The sequence below is a fragment of the Mustela nigripes genome, chromosome 7, assembly GCF_022355385.1.
Source record: "Mustela nigripes isolate SB6536 chromosome 7, MUSNIG.SB6536, whole genome shotgun sequence".
Taxonomy (NCBI): domain Eukaryota; kingdom Metazoa; phylum Chordata; class Mammalia; order Carnivora; family Mustelidae; genus Mustela; species Mustela nigripes.
The window spans coordinates 138878668-138899155 of NC_081563.1; the positions used below are offsets into that span (position 1 = coordinate 138878668).

Sequence of the window (20488 nt, forward strand, 5' to 3'; positions counted from 1 at the left end):
GGGGACAGAGGAGACCCCGCCTGCTCCCCGGAGCTCCCCAGAGCCGGTGACTGCCTGGAGGGCATCTCCGGAACCAGTCCTCCCCCGCCGATATCCGAGCATTCCCTCATCCTGCTTCCCCATCACCCCACGCCCTGGGGTCTCCTGCCCCCATGTCAGAGTCCCCAGACCCCATCCCCCGCACCCACACCCGTGCTCCCCTACCTCCCGCACCCAGCCCTGGCACGCGACCTCACCTGCGGATGCACAGCACCATCTAGTGTACAAATGGCAGATCGCATGCAGGGGGAGCAGCGCAGCCCCAGCCCACCTGGCTGAGGGGACACGGCTTCTGCCTCCATCAGTCCTGGGCCAGTGGTCAGGAAAGGCTCAGGGCCAGTATCCTGGACATTTTGTACATGGTCGAAGCATCCTCCCTAGGGACCTGGGAGAGTAATGATGCCTAGGCTCCAGGCCCCCAGCAGGGCCTCCCCCGAGCCTGTCCGTGCAGACCCGCTGTCCTTCCGTCCACCCTGCGCCTCGTTCTGTGATGAGGAGAACACACGGCTGTCTTTAGGACACACGACACCTGTGCTGGTGCCTGGGGGCAGCAGTGCAGGTGATCACCCATGCAGGGGACCTCCCCCAGGTAACGTTGCAGTGGGGACTGGAGCCCGTCCTGAGCCGGGCTCTGGCATCGGCCCTGGCAGGTGGGGCAGGGGTGGGAACCTCAGATGCTCACCATCTGCTGAGTCTGGTGTCTCCAAGGACGCACAGCTGGTGCCCAGGTGAGAGGACACTGTTCCCAAGGACACGCTCTTGTCCTGGTACCAGCCTGCAAATTCCAGATGTCCGGGGAGCAGTGGCACCAGCCCTCTTGACCACCAGGACCCCTAGTCCCCCTGGGAAACAGCTTCAGGACCTCCACTGTCACCATGGAAACCAGGGCAGAAGGAAACCAAGCCAATTGTCTCTGGTGGGAGTGAAGGATGTGCCTTCAGGCATGAGGCAACGTGGTGACCTGCCGAGGTAAAGGACTCTGTCCAGCCCTGCTGGTCACCTCTGGCCACCACCGGATTTGGAGAAAAGCACACCAGTGGAGCGCTGAAGAAGGCATTGCCAGGAGTTGGGATTTGGCTAAAACCCGCAGGGACTGGAACAGGATGCTCACAGCCCCCGCCTGCCTCCCGATCCTGGTCCAAGCCTGCACCCAGGCTCTCCGGAGAAGGTGTCACCGACCGGGGATCGCACAGACGCTGGCAGCCTCCGGGACGGGCCAGAAACCAGCGGGCTCCGGCGAGAGCAGACCAGAGCCCTAGCCCACCCTCCTGCCCCCACAGAAGCTGACTTCTTTTCCCCCCAAGATGGTTGGTTGGCGTCTAATTTACCAGGACCCGAAGTAGGCACACCCCATCCGCTCTAAGCCACGAGCACCCAGATGGACCCTGTGGGTCCCCTGCTTCGTCAGAAGGGGTCTTGCTCATTGTGTGACGGGAATGTAGTGTGACCACACATCTTCCGGGAAACATTCCCACCAGGAGCCAGGAGCAACCTCCTGCCGGTCCCCAGAGCAGCCCCTGACAGCGTCCACTGCCAAGGCGACCTTCGCCAACACTCCAGTCTCGCCCGTCACACGGATGGGGTCACGCAGAGCGCGTGATTCTGTGGAGTCGGCTTCTTCCGCCCAACAGCGCGTCTCTGGAGCCCACCCATGTGAGTCTGCTGAGCGCAGACCCCTGGGCCGTCCGTGAGCAAACCCACGGCACCACCGACTTCACTTACTCATTTTCTCCTTTTTAAAGCTCACTGGGCGTCCTCGGTTAGGTGACTCACACACCGGTGCAGAATTCACAAGGTATGAAGTGACCGGCCGTGGCGAAGGCGTCCCTCCCAGCCCGTCCCGCCTCCACCGGGTGCCCCCACCCGCACGCGCTGCCGTCGGGGAGAGCCCCACAGCCACACGCGCTGCCGTCGGGGAGAGCCCCACAGCCACAGCGCCTGCTGGGGAATAACACGGGCTCATGGGAGAGCGGCTGGGTCAGGAGTGAGAAGGCCAGCCCCACGCTGGCACGGGGCCGCGTCCCGGGCGCCCGCCCCCTCCGCCGCTGTGAGCGCGGAATGCCGCACGACCGTGGCCGAGAGTCGAGTGCGCCGTGGCCCTCACGTCCGGAAGCTTCTGTGTGTTTCCTGAGAGGTCTCCCCTGACGTGGCCGTGGAGGCTGTCAGAGCAACAGCCACCAGAGACAACTGAGGCCCAGAAGGCTAGTTCCGGGTGGCCCGAGGCCACACGGAGAGACAGTCAGACCCAGGGCGCCTGCTTCCTCGGGGCACCCCCTCTGGGCCAGGTGGTTCTCCTCCCAGACCCCGAGCGAGTCTCCATCCCCTTCTGGGGTGGAGCGTCTTCTGCAGCTCCAGCGAGGGCCCCGGGCTGCCCCACACCTGCTCCTGGAGGGACGCCTTCCGCCCACTATGCCAGCCCCGGTCCAGCTGTGACCGCCGGTCCTCCGAGTCGGGACGCCGTCTTCCCTTCCGCAGGCGGCCGCGGCGCAAACACCTGCGGGCCCCCCCGGAAACACCCGTCCTGGGAGGGCCCGCAACGGAGCAAAGCAGGGAGGGCGGGGCGACCGTGCGCTCGGGCGTCCCCACGGGGGCAGGAATGGAGCGCGTCTCCTGAAGCGCACACGCCTCTGCGGACGGGACAATGTCTGCGTGGCACTGGCCGGCCGAGTGGGGAGGCCGAGGCCGGCTGTTGTTACCAGTCTTCACCAAGAACCATCAGCAGAAGCTGCAGAGAAGAAGGGGTTCGCACGGCCCAGTTCCCGCTCTTAGATGTTGATTCAAAGCTATTTCCCTTTGCCTGCGCCGCACGCGGGGTACAGGGCAGCCTGCCACAGGGCCTCCGGGCCTTTCCACCGGCCCAGTCCACACTCTCTCGGGGGTGAGCGCCGGGCTCTGCCGGGCTCTGCCGGGCTCTGCCGGGCTCTGCCGGGCTCTGCCGGGCTAGGGGCTCAGGCCCCAGGACACAACCTGCACTCTGCCCCCAGGAGCCTCCTGTCTGGCCTTGTCTGGAGCCCTGGGGGAGAATCCTGGACACCCAGTGTCCTGGGCCCCTTCCACCAGCCCAGCACCTCACACGCCCTCAGGAGGGTCTCCTGGAGTCCGGAAGCCCCTCATTAGCCCCGCCTCGGCCCCTCCTCGCTGTGTGACCGTGGGCTGATAGCCGGACCTCTCTGAATGTTTGTCCCCACTCCGCCCTGAAGTGACATATAGTCCCGAGGTGAGGTCAGGAGCATCCACTGATGTCTGTGAAGAACGCTGTCCTCTGCTCTGTAAGTGCACGGACGGCAGCCAGCCCTCCACCACCGGGACCTGAGCAGAACGGTTAGACCCCGGGCTAGCCTTGGAACCTTCCCAGGGACTGGCTACCCTGGCTCCTACCCTGGCTGCCTGGGCCCCTGCTGCCCCAAAGCAGGCCCTCTGTGGCCCTAACCCTGGGAATCCCCAGGGCGCTTAGCTTTTCACCTCGTCCACAAACCCAGGAGAGGAGAGATTCCAGCTCAGCCTGAGTTCCTGAGAGTAAGAATCTGGCCTCTCAGGGTTGGAACGGACTCATGGCCCTTCATTGTGCTCAGGCCCTCGGTGTGAAACTCTGCCATAGATAACCGATTGGGACAGCTTCTCCGAGCACCGGGGAGGCCGGAGGCCAGAACGCCCGGCCCCACCTCACATCACATCACACCTCGAGCCCTTCCTGCCAGGCCGGTGTCCACTTCCTAAAGATGACACTTTCCTCGTCCCCCTGGATCCCCAGACTCTGTGTCTCTGCGCCGTCACCTGCTAGACGGAGCACCAGCGCCTGCCTGGGGGGTGTGCACCCGCACGTGGGTCAGGAGCACGTGGCTGGAGCACGAGGAGACTTGATCAAGACAGCAAGAGTGCCTGGCGCCTGGCTCTTAGCGTGGTTCCCCCCCCGGGGGCAAGAGCAAGGGGCTCGAACCTGTGGCCCAGTCTGTGGTCAGCGGACGCCTTCTGTGAACTCTCCCTGGGGAGCAGAGGGTCCGAGATACGGTGTTAACCGATTGCTGGGTCCTTTCCCATGAGCTGTCCTCGGAAGGAGCACTTTCCCATGTGTCATCTAGCCCGACAGGCGCCAGCTCCGTGGGCGGGAGGAGGCCCAGAGGAGTTAGCCGGTGAAAGGCCTCCTGGCCCCAGACCTCAGGCCCTCCCCCGTCACACGCAGAGCCAAGGAAGACTGCCTGTGGTAGCTTCTGGTTAGGAGCTGCTGATCCCCCCCCCCCATCGGATTCTGATCCTGGGCTCAGAACCCAAAAGACACCGTCATTAGTTTTCGGGACAGAAAAGTAAGTTTCAAAAAAAATTGATAAAACCATCGCAATGGACAGAGGCACATCCATACGTTTTCCAGCAGAAGCCACGGATGATTGAAGGCACAGCGCTGGGGTGTCTCCTGGGAGAAACACCCCTGGGACCCTCCCCCCGCGCCCACCCAGGCCCCGCAACCCCCCACCCTGCTCCGAGGCCCACAGAGGCACAGCCGCGTCCCTGCCAGGCAGGCTCCCCCGCCAGCTCTCAAGGCTCTGCTAGTAACAGCGACGGGTCCCTGAGCTCCAGGCCAGGGAAGAGGCCCTCCTCCCAGGGAGATGCCGCCGCTGCAGGGGCCGCAGGCCAGCAGGGAGAGTGGTGTCCCGCTCACCAAGGGGCGGCTAGGGGAGGGTCAGGTCCTCCAGCCCGAGTTTCTGTTCTCTCCCAACAGAAACAGAAGCGCAGCCTCGGGTCCCGGTGTGTCCCGCGTGGCGTGGGCACGTGGACGACTCGTGGGTCCTGCGTGTGGACAGGCTGTCATTCCTGGTCCTCTCTGGATCCTGACTGGGCTTCACTGTTCTCACCCTAATCCTCCTGTATGCGAATGTGACCTTCCCCTGGGAGCTCTGCGGATTCTGGCCTCCGAGCTGGATTTGTGCTGGACGAAATCCTCTCTGTCCCTCGGGCCAGGCTACGTTTGGATTCGGGATTACCATCTGGGCAAGACACTCTGTTCCGATGATCTTAAAACTCCTTCTTTCCCAAATATCTGTCTTTGTCTCCTGTGAGGCATGGGAGAGGCTTTCCCTGTGCCTGAAAATCTGAAAAAATTAAATTAAAAACTCATTACGGCCAGGGGAAAGTTAATAAGAAAATCCTAAGCCAGATGTATCAGCTTAAGGCCCTTCTTTGTGAACCTTTATTAAACTTGCACAAATTAAAATAGACTCTGGGAATAACCTTCATCAGAGTGTATGAGGAATGGCACTCTGGGACACACAGGTCTCCCCCGCACCATGAAGTCCGGGGAAGGATGCCCCCCGCATTCCGGAGCAGGCCGACGTGGAGCCCAGGACGGCGTGCTACCCCTCGGAGGCGCACCCGAGAGGCCCGGCTCTCAGGTGACCACACCAGGTCGTCTGATCCAAGAGAGAAGTGCCCGGAGGATGCGCGCGGTCACGAAACCCGAGGGCCAGGGGTGTCAGGCATGGAGCCTCCACCAGGAGCAGCCCCTCCTGTCAGCGGCACCGGGTGTAAGGGCCAGAGCTCCTGTGCCCCACATTGGGCGGGGCACTGCCCCCGGCAGATGCCAAAGCAAGAGGCCTTTGCCTCACTTGGGAACCAGTCAGGCAGGTGCCTCTGACAAGCAGGTCCTAGGTCACCTGACCAGCTCATGGCTGGAGAGGAAGCTGAGAAAGCAAGTCCTGGAAAATAAAGATGGGAATTCCAAAGGGGATAGAGAGCCAGGCAGCCTCACAGCTGTCCCTACACCAGTCCTGGCAACTTAAACAGAAAGGAGACACCTCGTGTCTCAGAAGCTGGAAACGTCTACGGCTGGAACACTGACATCAGGTACAGCTGGATCCAGGCTTCCACAGCCACCAGGAGCCTCCACTGAGCCGTGCTTCCTCTGAGCTAGCGGCATTCTCAGGCTGTGGATGGCAACCCCACCCAACACCTTCAGGCAGGTGTGGCCACAGCACCCAGGCCAGAGATGGGGGCCACCAGAACTACGCCCCGACCAGCCGGTGTCGGCCGCATGCCCACTTCTGAATTACTGCAGTGGTGGGGTTGAGGGGTCTAGAGCAGGGATCCACAGTCTTTTCTGTCAAGGACACAGAGTCATTATTTTTGAGTCTGAGGCCATACATGCTCTGTCACCATTACTCAACTCTGTTACAGATACTATGTAAACGAAGGGACACAGCCGTGTGCCGATAAAACTTTATTAACAAAGGAGGCGGTGCCCTGAACTTGGCCCCTGGGTTTGCCAGCCCCAACGCTAGCCCTCCATTCCCACCAAGCCCCTCAGGAGAGTCAGGTGTTGTGGCCCCAGACCCACATTTGGTGAGCCTGGTCATCCCTCCCTCTGCAACAAGGAAGCTGGGCCCTGGGGCCTGGAGCCCGGCCAGGTCCCGCACACCCCCGCACAGAAGGCCCGACATGGGCCAGGAGCTTTGTGTGCAGTCTCCTCCATCCCCGAGTCCTCGGAGAGATGGGGTGCCCATTCTGTGGACGATAAAACCAGTAATTCTCACTCAGCCCCAGTGGAGACGGCCTCCTGCTCTGGGGACATGGTGACCTCCCTGCAGAGGGCACAGCCCGGGGCCCAGCAGGGAAGGGCTGGGCAAGGTCTACCAGCAGGAGGCGGGTCTCTAGGACGGCTCCAGTGACCCAGGCCTGCCGCCACTGTGAGCTCTGACCTCGTGGCCCTGCCGGCTGCTGCAGTCACCCTGCCCCCCTCACTCCCACCAACGCAGAGGGGCTGCGTCGCAAGCATCGTCGGCCTCCTCCAGGCCATCCGGGGGACAACTCTGGAGGTCTGCAAACCCCCCACTCCCAAGGTCCTTCCACCTCTTCCTGTGCCCAGCTCCCCCTCCCCCGAGGACCACTGGAGGGCATCACCCCCCACCTGGGATCCTCCCGAGAGTTCCCAGGGACCAGGTCACCCCCCACACGCACACACACCCACAGCCCGAAGTGGCCCTGAGCCGCCCCGGGCTGACCCCTCCTGTCCCCCAGCCCCCAGCCCCCAGCCCTCCCTCACACTCCCTAGGTGCCTCCCAGAAGCCTGGCTGGGGTGGAGCCCGGCTGCCAGCCTGCTGCTGCCGCCGGCGGGTCAGGCGCGGGGACAGTGGGGCCCCTGGGCCGCTGGAGAAACGGGAACGGCGACGGGCAGGCAGCCAGCTCGGGGTGACCGCGAGCGCTGGTGCTCCCGAATCCCACGACGGGGCCTCGTGCTGCTGAGTAGGACCGAGCTGGAGGGCCTCCATCCCGTCCAGCACTGGGGCCGCTGGACGAGATCCCACTTGGGATAAATTCAGTTTTTCCCACTGACAAGGTGATGGTATCGGGGTTGGAAGGCTTGCCCGTGCCAGGAGACAGATGGGGGCTGTTGTCTGCGCCTGCGCGGCGGACTGTGGGGTTCCCTGTGGAGCGTGGAGGCCGGGAGTCCAGTCCTGTGCTCTGGCCCTGGAGGCAGCCGGCCTCGTGGGCGCTCACAGTTCCTCCCTCGCTCCGACCGTCGCTGCTCTGCGCGTCGACTGCCTCATCCACTCGCCCCTGTCTGCATCTGCCGTACACATCTGCCACAAGCCTGGGGACCGGGCCCCCCGTGCCTCTCACAGTGGGGGACAACAAGCCCACACCGGTCCTTTGGGGAGTCTGCACCCACCTCCCCTCCTTCTCACCAGCAAGCGCCTCCGGGAACAGAAGCTGCTGGGCCTCGGCATCCCCACCCGTCTGCCCGCAGACGCCATCCCTTGGACACACATGCCGGGCGGCCGTCCTTCAGCGCCACCCAGCACAGACAGGACAGGCTGAGCTGCTGTGCTCTGACCTCGTGGAAGCCAGAGAAGGACAGAGCCACCAGCCTCAATGTCTCCGACACGCAGCCACTGATGCTACCCTCGGCCCTCCGGCCCCCGTTCCTGGAAGTCAGGCCCCTGCATTCAAGCCACGGCGGTCCAGTTTTCCATGCACTGCACCCCAGAACCCCTCCTCAACCACCAGCTGAGGCTTGAATTCGGAAGTGTTCAGGGCAGAAAACCATCACAACCATCGAGGCCCAGTCTCTCTGGGAGGTACCAAGCTCCCGACGGAGAGAGCAGGAAGCCTAGACGCCACATGGAGAGAGGTCCTACTGCCTGGCCCCGTCTCGCCCTCAAGGAGAGGGTCCCCTGTGAGCCAACCCAGCCAGCCAAAGCTGCACGCAGGGCCCCGTAGGGCACATGCAAGGGCTCTGGGCAGACGTGTGTAGGGGTCCGGCCCTTGGGCTGCGGTCAGGGCTGGATGTGTGTGAGGGACCCCAGATGGTGGCTGCGGCCTCAGGAGCCCCTCAGTGGCGGAGGCCACATGACTGGCTGCCCCACGTGACCCTCACTCAGGGGCGGGAGCTGGTTCCGGAGCAGGCAAGGCCCAGACCTGGTGCCCTGAGCGACAGGAGGACCGTCTCTGGCTAAAGCGGCTCCGTGTCTGTCCTAGGGTGTGCACAGGCGCATTTGGGCCACACCCCCAACGTGGGCACGAGGCAGGGTGGCTGTCCTGGTTGTGACCAGGAGGCTTTGTGCCACAGCAGGTGCAGCGGGGGGGGGCAGGAGGACGAGGCTCAGAGCCAGGCTGCCTGGGACATCGGCCAAGCCCGTGCAGACGCCTTCCTCCCCATCCTGTGACCCCACCACTGTGACTGGGGGCCGGATCCTTAGAGCGGACACTGGGCGCCCCATTGTGGGACCCAAGGTGTGTTAATCTCTCTTGCTTCATCTGTAAAACGGGGATGAGGGCAGGGCTACCGCAGGCAGCGGGAGAGGTAATGCCCCGGCAGCGCCTGTCTGGGCACCCACAGGTGGTGGCCGCCGTCAGCTGCACCACTGTGACCACAGTCAGACATCCGAGATCTCCGTCCAGACTCTGTCCCCAGGTTTTGTGGCTCAAAGCCACGCTGCACAGGGTCAGGCCCACCACACAAACTGCAGGACCCAGTGTGAAATAAGGAACCGGGCCCTAGTTTGCAAATTATTAGGAGTTTCAAGACACTGAGAGCAGAATGTTCAGCCAAACTCAGGCCCTTCCACAGGGCCACGGCTGCACAGGCCACACGTCGGCGGGGCCGGCACTCAGCAGTGATTCTCACTCGGAAGGGGGGTGCCCAGATTGCTACCACCACCCTGACCCACACACACACACACACAGCATCTTTCCCTGCACACAACCAACTCAGCCACGTGAACCACAACCACTGACGGGGGTGGGGGCGTTCAGCAGGAGAAAGGGCTCTGTGTTTGGTATGACACATCGGTGGCTGCGGACCCCAAGCCCTGAATCAATGGTGGGACCGCGGGGATGGCAGGACCCTGGCCAGGACCATCCCGGGGAAGGCCCCCAAAGCTCTCCAGCACGCGTCCTGCAAATGTTGAGTCTCCTGCGTCGCCACAGTCGCACAGGCCTCCAGGGCACAAGGGGGCCATCTTGGGGCTTGGAGGGAGGCCAGCAGGCGTGTGTGTGTGTGCAAGTGGAGGTTCCGTCTGGAGGTGGGTGGTGGGCACAGCTGGAGGCACCGGAGCCCTCTGGGGATACCACCGTGCCCACGGAAGGGGTGTGGGAGTCCCCGTCTACAGAAGCAGCTGGATGGAGGGCATCCCGCAGGGGCTGCTAGAAAGTCCCTCCTGACCTCCCCAGGCTCCCGCAAGGGTTGAGAACACTGTCTTTCCTTATGTTCTGCAGTACGCGGGGGAGGTCCCAGAAAACCAGGTGGAGGTGGTGGTGGCAAACCTCACCGTGATGGACCGAGATCAGCCCCACTCGCCCAACTGGAACGCCTTCTACCGGATCATCAGCGGGGACCCCTCCGGACACTTCAGCGTCCGCACAGACCCCGTCACCAACGAGGGCATGGTCACCGTGGTGAAGGTGGGTAGTCTTCCTGCCAGCCGTCGTGGGTTCTGTCCCCTGCCACCACCCGGGACAGAATGGACAGAAGCAATACGGGTTCAGTGCGAGCCACCCCTGACATCTGGGTGCAAAGGACTGCGTCCACCTGCTCGTGTCAGAGGCAGGCTTCGCGAGGCCTGGTCACGTGACCGCCAGGGACTCTGCAGCCTGACCTGCCCCCTCCCCCAGAAGATCACTTTCCTGTGCCCTCCTGGAGGGTTGTATTTCCGCCTCAGTCCACTACTGCGTGAACTCCCATCGAGAGCCTGTGTAATGTCAGACCATCCTTGCATTCCTGAGATAAACCCAGCTCAGCCAGGAAGGAGTCCGTCTTAGCAGTGCACGGCAGGTCTTAGCTCTCTGAAACTGAAGACACCCCTTTGCTTTCCTAAGCGGCAGAGGCCGCTATCTCTCCTTCCCCGTATGGCCTTTATCCAGCACTCGGTGTGGCGATTATAGACGAATCTCGAGAAACGAGCTGGGAACAGGGGTGTGATGAGGAGGGGCAGGGAGAGGGCTGGGGGACTCCCACCTCTCCAGCGTGGCGGTGGAGACATGCGCTTGTCCCATGTCACAGATGAATCCCACCCCACACGCGCTGGAACCCTGAGCACTGGGAGCATGGGCGGCCGGGCTGTCCCGCGGAGACTGGGCCCGTGTCCCGGCCGCACTCAGCAGCCGGGCCACACGGCTCCGTGTTCCCTTTTCTCCTTGGTATTCCACACGGGGCTTTTCTCTGAACTCCGCACTTAAAGTCTGTGTAAGGCACGATGCTTCGTCTTAGACGGCATTTTGGGTTATTTTCACTCCCCGCGGTGGAGACACGGTGTTTTCAGACATTACCTTGCAGCGGGGGGCAGGCGGGGGCATGGGAGGTGTGAGGCAGTTGGGGGAGTCTGCTGCCGGCTGGGGCGGGAGGCCTATTTCTTGGGTTCCCGGGCTGGCTCTTCCCTCGCTTACCCCTGGCATGGGCCCGTCGCCCTCTCTGTGCCCCAGATGCGGGGCTGTCGCTGACATTATAGCCGGCCCTGGCTAGCGATCTGGTGCAGCACCCGGCCATGGTGACAGCGGAGCTGACAGAAGCAGCTCCTGTCCTCACTGTGAACATCGTCACCGTGGAATCAGGACGGCCGTGCTCCCATGGGCTCCCCAGGGTGCGAGGAAGGTCCCTTCAGTCCCACCAGGGTCCACGGGACCCCCAGAGGAGTCGGGCCACCTGCCGTGTTCACGCTCTGCCACCGGGGCCCGTCCCTGCCCCCGCCTTCCCGTCATCACACAACCTGCTGCTGCTTCCAGCCCCCTGCCCCCAGGTGGAGGGACTCCTGGTCCACGGCCTCCACTGCTTGGAGGGTGGACGAGACACCGGGTAGACATGTGTCTGGTCAGCCAGGCCCTCGGCTACCTCGCACGGATCCTGGCTGCATTGTCGGTCAAAGGCAGTGCCCAGTCACCTCGGGCGGGTCTTCCTGACCCCTACCCTGCCCCCCGCGCCCCCGAGCTCCATCCTGCCCCCCATACTGGCCCGCCACCTCTCAGGCTCTAGCCAAGCTGGGGCACGGCCACTCTGCTGTCAGACCGCCGGCCCCAGTGGGCACAGGCCCCGTGCCCAGCCTCCTCGGAGCCCCTCTGCCACCTCCCCAGCCTCCTCCGCCTCCAGCCACAACAACACCACCTCTTCCAGGCTCAGACCAACCCCGGGCCCTTTCTCCTGCCGCACACCTGGAACACAGCCTCGAAACCAGCAGCCTCTTTGGCACCAGATGGCAAGCTCCAGCCCCAGGATGGGCGGGGCGGGGGGTATGCGCTGGCAGGAGCCCCAGAGAACAGGCGGGCCAGAGGCAGACCCCCACCAGCCCAGCCCCTGCCATCCTGCTGTAATAGCCCTGAGGCAGCCGTGCAGGGGAGCTCATCCGTCCCTCCGCACCCCCTGCCCCCGCCCTGCCCCACACGGCCTGCCCCCGCCGGACAGCCTCTCCAGAGGCCACACACCAGCCCCTCGCCTTTTCGTGGAGGGTCCTTGCCGCGTCTGAGGAGGGGCCTGGCAGAGACCGGGCAGCATATGCGGCCGCTCTAACTGAAACTGGTGGGCCAAATTACCTATCGATTTCTCCATTACAAATGTGTTTTATTTCACCCTCCTGTGGACGTTTATTGGCCGTAATAGTCTTTGTGGAAGGCATTCTCACTCGGACGGGTGACACAATCTTAATGCACGACACGCAACATTATTCCGTGTCCCCCGGGGACATGAACCGATGAACAGGGGAACGATTACTTCCCTCGGGTGCTTTGTTCGGAGGAAAACCACCACGGTTCCATGAAACTGTCCACTGAAATGGAGGAGCCCCGTCCCCAGACGACTCTCTGAGGGTCCGGGAGGAGGGGCTGGTGGCTTTGGCAGCTGTTTGGTTTTGTGGGGACCTGGATACAGCGTGGGCGCAGGGGCTGATGTGGCGGCATCTGTGCCCAGGATGGCAGAACCATGCCCACCCCTGTGGGAGGGGCCCCCGGTGTGCGGCCTGAAGCCCCGGGGGTTGTCCTTCAGGCGTGGGCTGCCAAGTCAGCCCACAGTGGGTGCCTCCTCAGACGGGCTGCCCACTTGGGCCCCTGAGGGTCCAGCCTGGGCAGCATCTGTGGGCCCAAGTCCCTGCTGCACATGCAATGAGCAGCGCCGGGCCTCGTGCTGGGGGATGAGCAATAGGGATGGCCAAGGGGGTGCCTCCCCCAGGCGGACCCCCAGCAGCACCGCACTGATATAAGGGGCAGACAGCCCCCTCCTCAAGGGGTTGTCAGGGCAGGGGAAGACATCAGCACGACAAGGCGTGTGCCACAGAAGGACGTGGCATCTGATGGCAGGACTCCAGGGGGCCTTCAGGAACCCCTCCTACTTGGGCGGACAAGGAGATCACGCCCGGAGAGGATGACGGGGGTCAGCCCGGAACCCCGATCTCCGGAGGGCATCGGCCTCCAGACCCTCCTGTCGGGCTGGCATCGGGCTTCCCTGAACCCCCAGGCCCATCCCCTGTCATCAGAAAGCCCTTCGTCTCGTACTTAATGCCTCGTCTGTAGCCGCGCTGAGAAAGCAAAGGGTCAAAGCACCCGCAGTATGGTCTTTAACGCTCACCCAAGCCAAACGCCGAGCAGCTGGGGGACCCTGAGGAGGCTGGGGTTCGGGTTGGTGGGGAGAGGCGCTACCGGCTGCAGACACGGGCTCCCGACCCCGCAGATCAGCTCCTCTCCAAGCAGAAACACACTGTTGTGTGCGTCCTGAGCACCTCCGGGCGCCCAGCAGACAGAGGGGAGGGTGCTGTCCGCACCGCAGTCTGAGCTGTTAGCTTGTTCCGGCCCATCTCATCTCCATTTTTGCTGAAAGAGGTTTTCAACTCCCAGACCTCATGACCGCGCATCCCTATGTAAGTCAGATGCGTCCCCCTCAGTAATATGTTTGGCCTCCATACGTGTGCGCTGTCACAGTGTCACACCCCTGACGAAAGCAGCCGTCCGCCCTCCGTATCCTCGGACGCAAGTCTGTTCTGTGTCCTTTAACTTTCCTCAAAGTCTCTCTTTGCCGTGGTTCTTCGGATCCGGATCCGAAGAGGGATCATGCAGTTGGTTGCAACACCTCTTGACTCTCTCATAATCTAGAACATTCCGCCCAGTGTTGACCTGTCACAGACACAGGTCAGCTGGCCAACGGGAGGCCCCATGTGCCAGACTGTCCAATGCCTTCCGCCTGGTAACTCTGTTCCTCGCTCTCCCACAGTTACTGTAACCTGGGATTAGACCTTGTGGCTGGGCTGGGTCGCATCGGGAAGCCCGTGGTGCCCGGTTGTCCCACTCTGGTCATCCAGGACCGTGGGCTCAGGTGGTGACAGCCAGTTCCCATCATTCCCGTCACTGACTCTGCCCCCTTGTGATTAGCCAGCAGTCTGAGTACAATGCTTCGTGCCTGCAAATGTGCCCTCTGCCGCCAGTCTCCATCCGGTTTTGTCATCTACTGGTGACCCTTATGCACGTAAATGTCTTCATTAGTGAGTACAGAATGGTGCTTTTAAAATTCTGTCCTTCCTTGGCTGGAATTGTGTGGCACACGCTTAGCAAGTGTGAGTGAGGTAAGCATTCTGAGACAGGCGGTCGCCCAGGGATATCCAGGGCGGCCCTGGGCTCACAGCGTGTCTGGGAGAGGGAGGCAGGAGGTCAGAGTCCTGGGAGCCGTCGGGAAGAAGCACAGGTCACAGAGGGCCTCCGAGGGGCCAGGCCACCGCTCTGCAGGGGGAGGCGGGCCCAAGAGCACGGGGGCCTCCCAGAGCCTCCAGGAGGACCCAGCCCTACCCACACCTAACGGTCCTGGGATGCTGATTTTTTACCTCTGACCTCTAGAACTGCAAGATGACAAATTTGTGTCCCTCTAAGCCACAAAATCGGAACAGGAAACTAATGCAGAGTCCAAGAGAAAGGCAGAAGCTTCTTTTGCTGCCTTTAATGGTCCATTCAGGCCAGCAGCTGTCCGCGGTCACTCTCTGCTTACGGCGGCTACTGTAACCACTCGCGTCAAGCTGGGTGTCTTCACACAGTCCATGACCCTCTCGCGCTTCTGGAAGTCGGAGTCCAAAATCCGTCCGTTTCAACGGGCTGAAACCAGAGAGCGCGCAAGGCTGTGCCCAACCCCCCGGAGCTCTGGTGTTTTCATTGCTGGCTTTTTCCAGGTTGGCGAGCCACGTCCTGACTCCGTTGGCCGGTCCTCTGTCCTCAGAGCCAGAGCCGTCTTTGCCTCGGTCCCCACGCTGCCTGCTGCCTTGCCAAAGGACCCCAGCCCCCCCTTGTAAACACCCTCGGATGCTACATCAGGCCACCTGGGTAATCTCGGGCCGGCTCCCACTGCAAGACCCCCAGCTTCATCAGTCCACAAAGTCCCTGTGCCGCAGAGGGCGACACAGTCACAGAGTCCAGACCTTTGGACCTAGATGGGTTTGCAGGCCGTCTCTCCAGTGAGGACGGGTCCTTAGAAACCGGCATCCAGGCCCCAGAGGTGCTCGCTGCTCACTGTTGCTGAGCCCCGTCTTCTCGGGGGCAGAGCCGGGAAGCCGCACGGCCCAGCACGGGCCCACCCTGACCCATTCCGTCCCTTCCGCCGATTCAGAGGGTCATTCATTTCAGATTTAACTCCGGAGGGTTTTACTTCCCTCTGATGACTTCATACTTGTGCTTCTTACACTGAAAATCTTACTTCCTAATCACATTACACGTGTTTATTTACTTTACCCTACGTTATACCTTAAAAGCTTTAAAAAGTAACAAACCCCAAATCACTACCCACAGGGAGAAGGCCAAGTGAGCTGAAGATTCCTTTGCATTGATTCTTGTCCTTAAACTCAATCACATCAGGACCCACCATCTAAGCACTGAGCCCTGGTCACCTAAAGCCGTTCTTTTCCTGGGAGTTACGGTAGACTGCAGACCCCTTCTAGCATTTGTCAGTCACGGTCCTGGAGCCCCAAAATGGTGTAACTGGGAATCGTGTTCTTGCAGGAGCCATGTACAGAGGGAAGAGAAGCCACAGAGTTGGTGAGGGAGAGCCCCGGGGCTGCTGTGGCAAACCAAAAACTGGGGGGGTCAGAACAACAGAAGAGACTGCCCGCTGCACCCAGCAAGGGGCTCCTAGACAAATAGCCATGGGGCCTTGACCTCACCAGCCTGGAAGGAGCAGCACCTGCTGAGAGCTGGCACTGGGGAGGGGTGCCACCCCCTGGGGGCTGGAGCCCCAGGAGCCCAGCTATGGCCCTACCAGGACACGATGGGAAGGCACGGGAGGGTCCTTTACCCCAAACTCTGCTCCCATTGGCAAGTCCCATGGGAAGCCAGAAACAAGGGAGGCTGGAGGCCGCTTCCCTGGGGACCAGCATCATGGGAGGAGGGGGCGCCGACCCGGTGACCCACGCACGGTTTCTGCCTCCGAGCCCACCCCGCCCACTCACCCCTGCGGGCCTCTCTCATTCCAGGCAGTCGACTACGAGCTGAACAGAGCATTCATGCTGACCGTGATGGTGTCCAACCAGGCGCCCCTGGCCGGCGGGGTCCAGATGTCCTTCCAGTCCACGGCCGGGGTGACCATCTCCGTCATGGACATCAACGAGGCACCCTACTTCCCCTCGAACCACAAGCTGATCCGCCTGGAGGAAGGTGTGCCCGCCGGCACGGTGCTGACCACGTTTTCGGCGGCGGACCCTGACCGGTTCATGCAGCAGGCTGTGCGGTGGGTCCGGCCTGGGGCCGCAGGAAGGGGCTCCCTCCCACCCTTGGGCTCCCTTGCTTCCCACGCAGAGGAGTCCCATCCTGCCCGGTGACACCTGCACCCCAGGAAGTGCCCGACCTGTGTTGTCCCTCCAGGCAGGGAACCTCAGGAGCCCCAGTCCTGGGGACAGCCGGAACCCCCGTCCCGCGGGATCCAGGCGGTCCAGGCGATGCCGCCGGCCCTCAGCCAGCCACGAGCATTGCGTGGTCGCCGCCCAAGAAGGTGGAAGACCCTCCAGCACCTGCAGCCGTCTCTCGAGTCAGGCTGGTTCTGACCTGGCTGCTCACCAGCTGTGACGCTGCAGGCCACCTACCCCTTCCGCCCCTCAGTCTCCCCGTCTGCCGAGAGAGTGAGGGGGGCGTCTGCCTCCTGGGGTCCTTGTGAGGGTCACATGGGCAGGGAAACCTCCCCATGTCCAGGCGGGCACCCCACAGCGGGTGGGGCCAGGGGCTCGGGGCCACTGTCCCCTCACCGGCTCACCTCCTCCCTCCTCAGATACTCCAAGCTGTCGGACCCAGCGAACTGGCTGCACATTAACACCACCAACGGTCAGATCACCACGGCCGCCGTCCTCGACCGCGAGTCCCTGTACATCAAAAACAACGTGTACGAGGCCACCTTCCTGGCGGCTGACAACGGTGCGCCCGGGGCCCCGGGGGGCTACGGCTGGGTGCGCGCCCGAGCCTGGGCTCCATGGCCGGGAGACAGAGGGAGGCCCGCCCCCAGCCGGAGAAGCCGGAGGAGGGAAGCGGGGAGGCGAGCGCCACGCAGGCTCGCAGAGTCCTGCCCTACCGTCCCTCAGCGCGCCCCGCAGCGCCCTCTCCGCAGGCGTCCGAGCACAGCCGCTGCCTGACCACCAGGCTCACGGGCGGGTGACACGCCGCGCCCCTTCACTCATGCGTGGCGCTCCCCGTGGGTGCCAGGGAGCCAGGATGGCAGAGGCGGCGTGACGTTGGTCCAGCCCTGTCTCGGCTGAACGAGACCCGAGCCGCTTCTCAGCTCCCCACCTGGTGAACGGAGGGCAGCCGGCCACATCTGCGTGTTGCCCGAGCAGCCCCATCACGCTGACCACACACTGCGGCGGGGGCTTCCCCTAAGCAGCCCCTGGGACGCCGCCCCCTGTGGCTCTGCCCACCCGTGACCCCTGCAGCCCTCTGTCAGAGCTGGGGGTCGGAGGGGACATGAGGGGCCCCAGAGACTGGGCAGGCACCGTGGAAGCCACACACCAGCAGCACAAGCCCTGGGAGCTTGGAGAGGGTGAGGTGAGGCCCCCGGGCCAGAATGAGGAGCCCTGAGGAGGCTGGGGCTGCGGGGGTGACAGTGAGCCAAGCAGGGGTGAGGAGATCCGGGCAGAGGTGGCCGTGGTGGGGCCCACATGGGGCAGAAAGAGGAGTCGTGAGCACTGGACCTTCCAAGGGGTGTGGACAGCATCTCCACAAGTGGGTGCTAGGACTCCAGGCCCTGAGGCCACCCCCCCTGGACCCAGGGCACTCAGAAGCTGGTGAGGCCCATAGCCCCAAATACCCAGCCAACTCTGCACAGGAGGGGAGAGGGAGTGAGGGAGAAGGGTCTAGAACCAGGGATAAGTCCCAGCACCACTTAGTGGTGGGAAGAGATCTGACTGCTCTGTGCCTCAGCTTCCTCCTCCGTTGAGTGGGGACAACCCTACCCCCTCCCCCAGAGGTGTGAGAATTAAGTGATCCAGGGTCCTCAAAAGGATGGGGAGTGGGGCCTGGCCCAAGTCAGCACTGCCCCTGCTCTCACTACTGCTGAGCTGCTCTGTGCCAGGCACCACCCATCAGTAGACACACCCGACAAAAGTCCCTCCCTTGAAAGGCTGACGTCCCCAGGTTCTGTGTGTCAGCTAAAACTAGGTTCAGCTGTGTAACAGTGATAGAAATTTCAACACAATTGCAGCTTATTTTCTCCCACATAAAAGAAGACTGGAGACAGGCAGCCCTGGGGGGCTAGGGTCAGGTTTGAGAAACCAGGCTCACTCTGGCCACGAGTTATGGCATGGCCCAAAATGGCTGCTGTTGCTCCAGTCATCACGACCACATTCTGGCAAACAGGAAGAAGAGCAAGGAAGGCAGGGACATGTTCCTGCCCTTCTAAGAACGTCCACCCCCAGCTCACAAAGAACTTAGCCATGAAACCGCACTGCACCGTAATGCTTGTTGAGAAATGTAGTCTAACAGCTGGGCGGTCATGATCCCAGATAAAATCTGGGGCTCTGCTTCTTCTATTAAGGACAAAGGGGGAAATGGATATTGAGGGACAACTCAGCAGTCTCTTGCCCCAGTGAGATGAATGAGAAACAAGTCAACCAGATAATTTTAGGGAGTACGTTCTGGAAGAAAACAAAACAGGGTGTGGGAGGGAGGGGCTGGGCTTATAGCTGTGCTCCTGGCTGTGAAGCACTGACCTTGGGACCAGAAGGAACACGCCAAGGGAAGAAGGGACAGCAGGGGAGTCCCAGAGTTAGGAAGCGGCATGCGCAACAGTCCTGAGGTAGACTTCGGCGGTCTGCTGTGGCGGGTTCTAGGACAGCGGTGCCCTCCGGCTCCAGGAGCAAGAACACAAGAGCGCCCAGAACACTTGCACAAAGGTTCATCCATAGCAAGTGAAAGCCAGGGCCTGGTAACCACCGCCTGCCTCCCTCCTGCCTTCCCCAACCTACGGGGTCTGCTAAAGCCCGGTCCTGAAGGCTGGCCAGATGGTGCACCGGCCCCGGCTGGAGGGGAGCTGCTGGATTAGAGAGTGATTTTAAATGAACCCATGGCCAAAGCAGCAGAAAGCACAGAGGGCAGCAGAATGGGGTGCAGGCTACTGGGCTCCTGCACTTCCCCCGACGATGCCCTGATTGAGGGCGTCTAGCTGCGGGCATCGGGCTTGGTGGGGCTGGGGGCTGTCCCTGGGCAGGGCACTGGGGCTGGGTCTTCACCCAATGTGCATCATCATGTGCTTGAGGTCGTGGGGGAGCCGCTTCTTTAGGATCATACTGTGTCTGTCCCACAGGGATCCCCCCGGCCAGCGGCACCGGGACCCTCCAGATCTATCTCATTGACATCAACGACAATGCCCCGGAGCTGCTTCCCAAGGAGGCACAGATCTGTGAGAAGCCCAGCCTGAACGCCATCAACATCACAGCCGCCGATGCTGATGTTGACCCCAACATCGGCCCCTATGTCTTCGAGCTGCCTTTTGTCCCAGCCGCCGTGCGGAAGAACTGGACCATCACCCGATTAAATGGTGAGTCTGCCTCACGCTCCAGGAGAACAGGACACGCCTGGGGTGCCGCACCTCGAGGGGGCCCATGGCCCATGGAAGAGTGAGCTGTGGAGACGGGGCCCTTTCCCCCCATGGGGTCCCATGAGGCTGGGGCCCCTGGCCATGTGCCAGTCCATCCCTGGAGGGTGCTATGAAGGCATCCTGGTCCCACTGTCAGAACGAGCACAGCCATCAACATCTACAGCCCCAGCCACTCCTGTCTCTGACTGCTTCCTGCCCTGGCCACTGACTGATGGGACCCCAACCGATGTCTTTCCTCAGGGTATTTCCCTAGATGCGGCCTTTTTGTATAAAAGGGCATCCAACTCCTGAAGTTTTCTAGCATTGTGAGGTTGCATCTAGAAAGGTCACGCCAATTTCTAGTTTCTCTGGGAATACAAGAGAGCACTTTGCCTATTTTTCTTTGGGAAGATTTTTCTTTTTTTCTAATTGATTTAGTAGAACTCTTTATATAATAAGGAAATGATTTCATCCAACAAGTTGCAATTGCTCTTTCCTTGAATTGCCAATGTCTTTTCACTCTGTGGAGTGCTCGAACGTGAGTGTGCATGTGCGCACGTGTGTGTGCATGAACCAAAGAGGTATAGACTGTCATGCTGTCAGACTCTGTCTCTCCCTTCGGATGCCTTGCTGTAACAGAGTGCTAGTTGTAGACTGAACAAAGCCTGTCCTTTCACTCTGGGCCAGGTGACTATGCCCAGCTGAGCTTGCGCGTCCTGTACCTGGAGGCTGGCGTGTACGATGTCCCCATCATCGTCACCGACTCTGGAAACCCCCCACTGTCCAACACGTCCATCATCAAGGTCAAGGTGTGCCCGTGCGACGAGAATGGAGACTGCACCACCATCGGCGCCGTGGCCGCGGCGGGTCTGGGCACCAGCGCCATCGTGGCCATCCTCATCTGCATCGTCATCCTGCTCAGTGAGTCCGGCCCAGCCGCGGGTATGCACCCCT

General features: G+C 62.0%; 2 protein-coding genes across 2 annotated transcripts in view; both read left to right on the top strand.

Annotated features, from left to right (window-relative positions):
* The window catches only part of CDH4 (cadherin 4), a 499901-nt gene that overhangs the window by 473728 nt on the left and 5685 nt on the right, over positions 1 to 20488 (top strand). Inside the window, exons 9-13 of the mRNA XM_059407342.1 lie at positions 9745 to 9930; positions 15951 to 16204; positions 16739 to 16881; positions 19262 to 19495; positions 20222 to 20455. Of these exons, the coding sequence (XP_059263325.1) occupies positions 9745 to 9930; positions 15951 to 16204; positions 16739 to 16881; positions 19262 to 19495; positions 20222 to 20455 (1051 nt within the window). The remainder of the gene's footprint in view (positions 1 to 9744; positions 9931 to 15950; positions 16205 to 16738; positions 16882 to 19261; positions 19496 to 20221; positions 20456 to 20488) is intronic.
* Positions 1 to 20488, top strand: part of OSBPL2 (oxysterol binding protein like 2) — a 322355-nt gene that overhangs the window by 67926 nt on the left and 233941 nt on the right. The window lies entirely within an intron of this gene.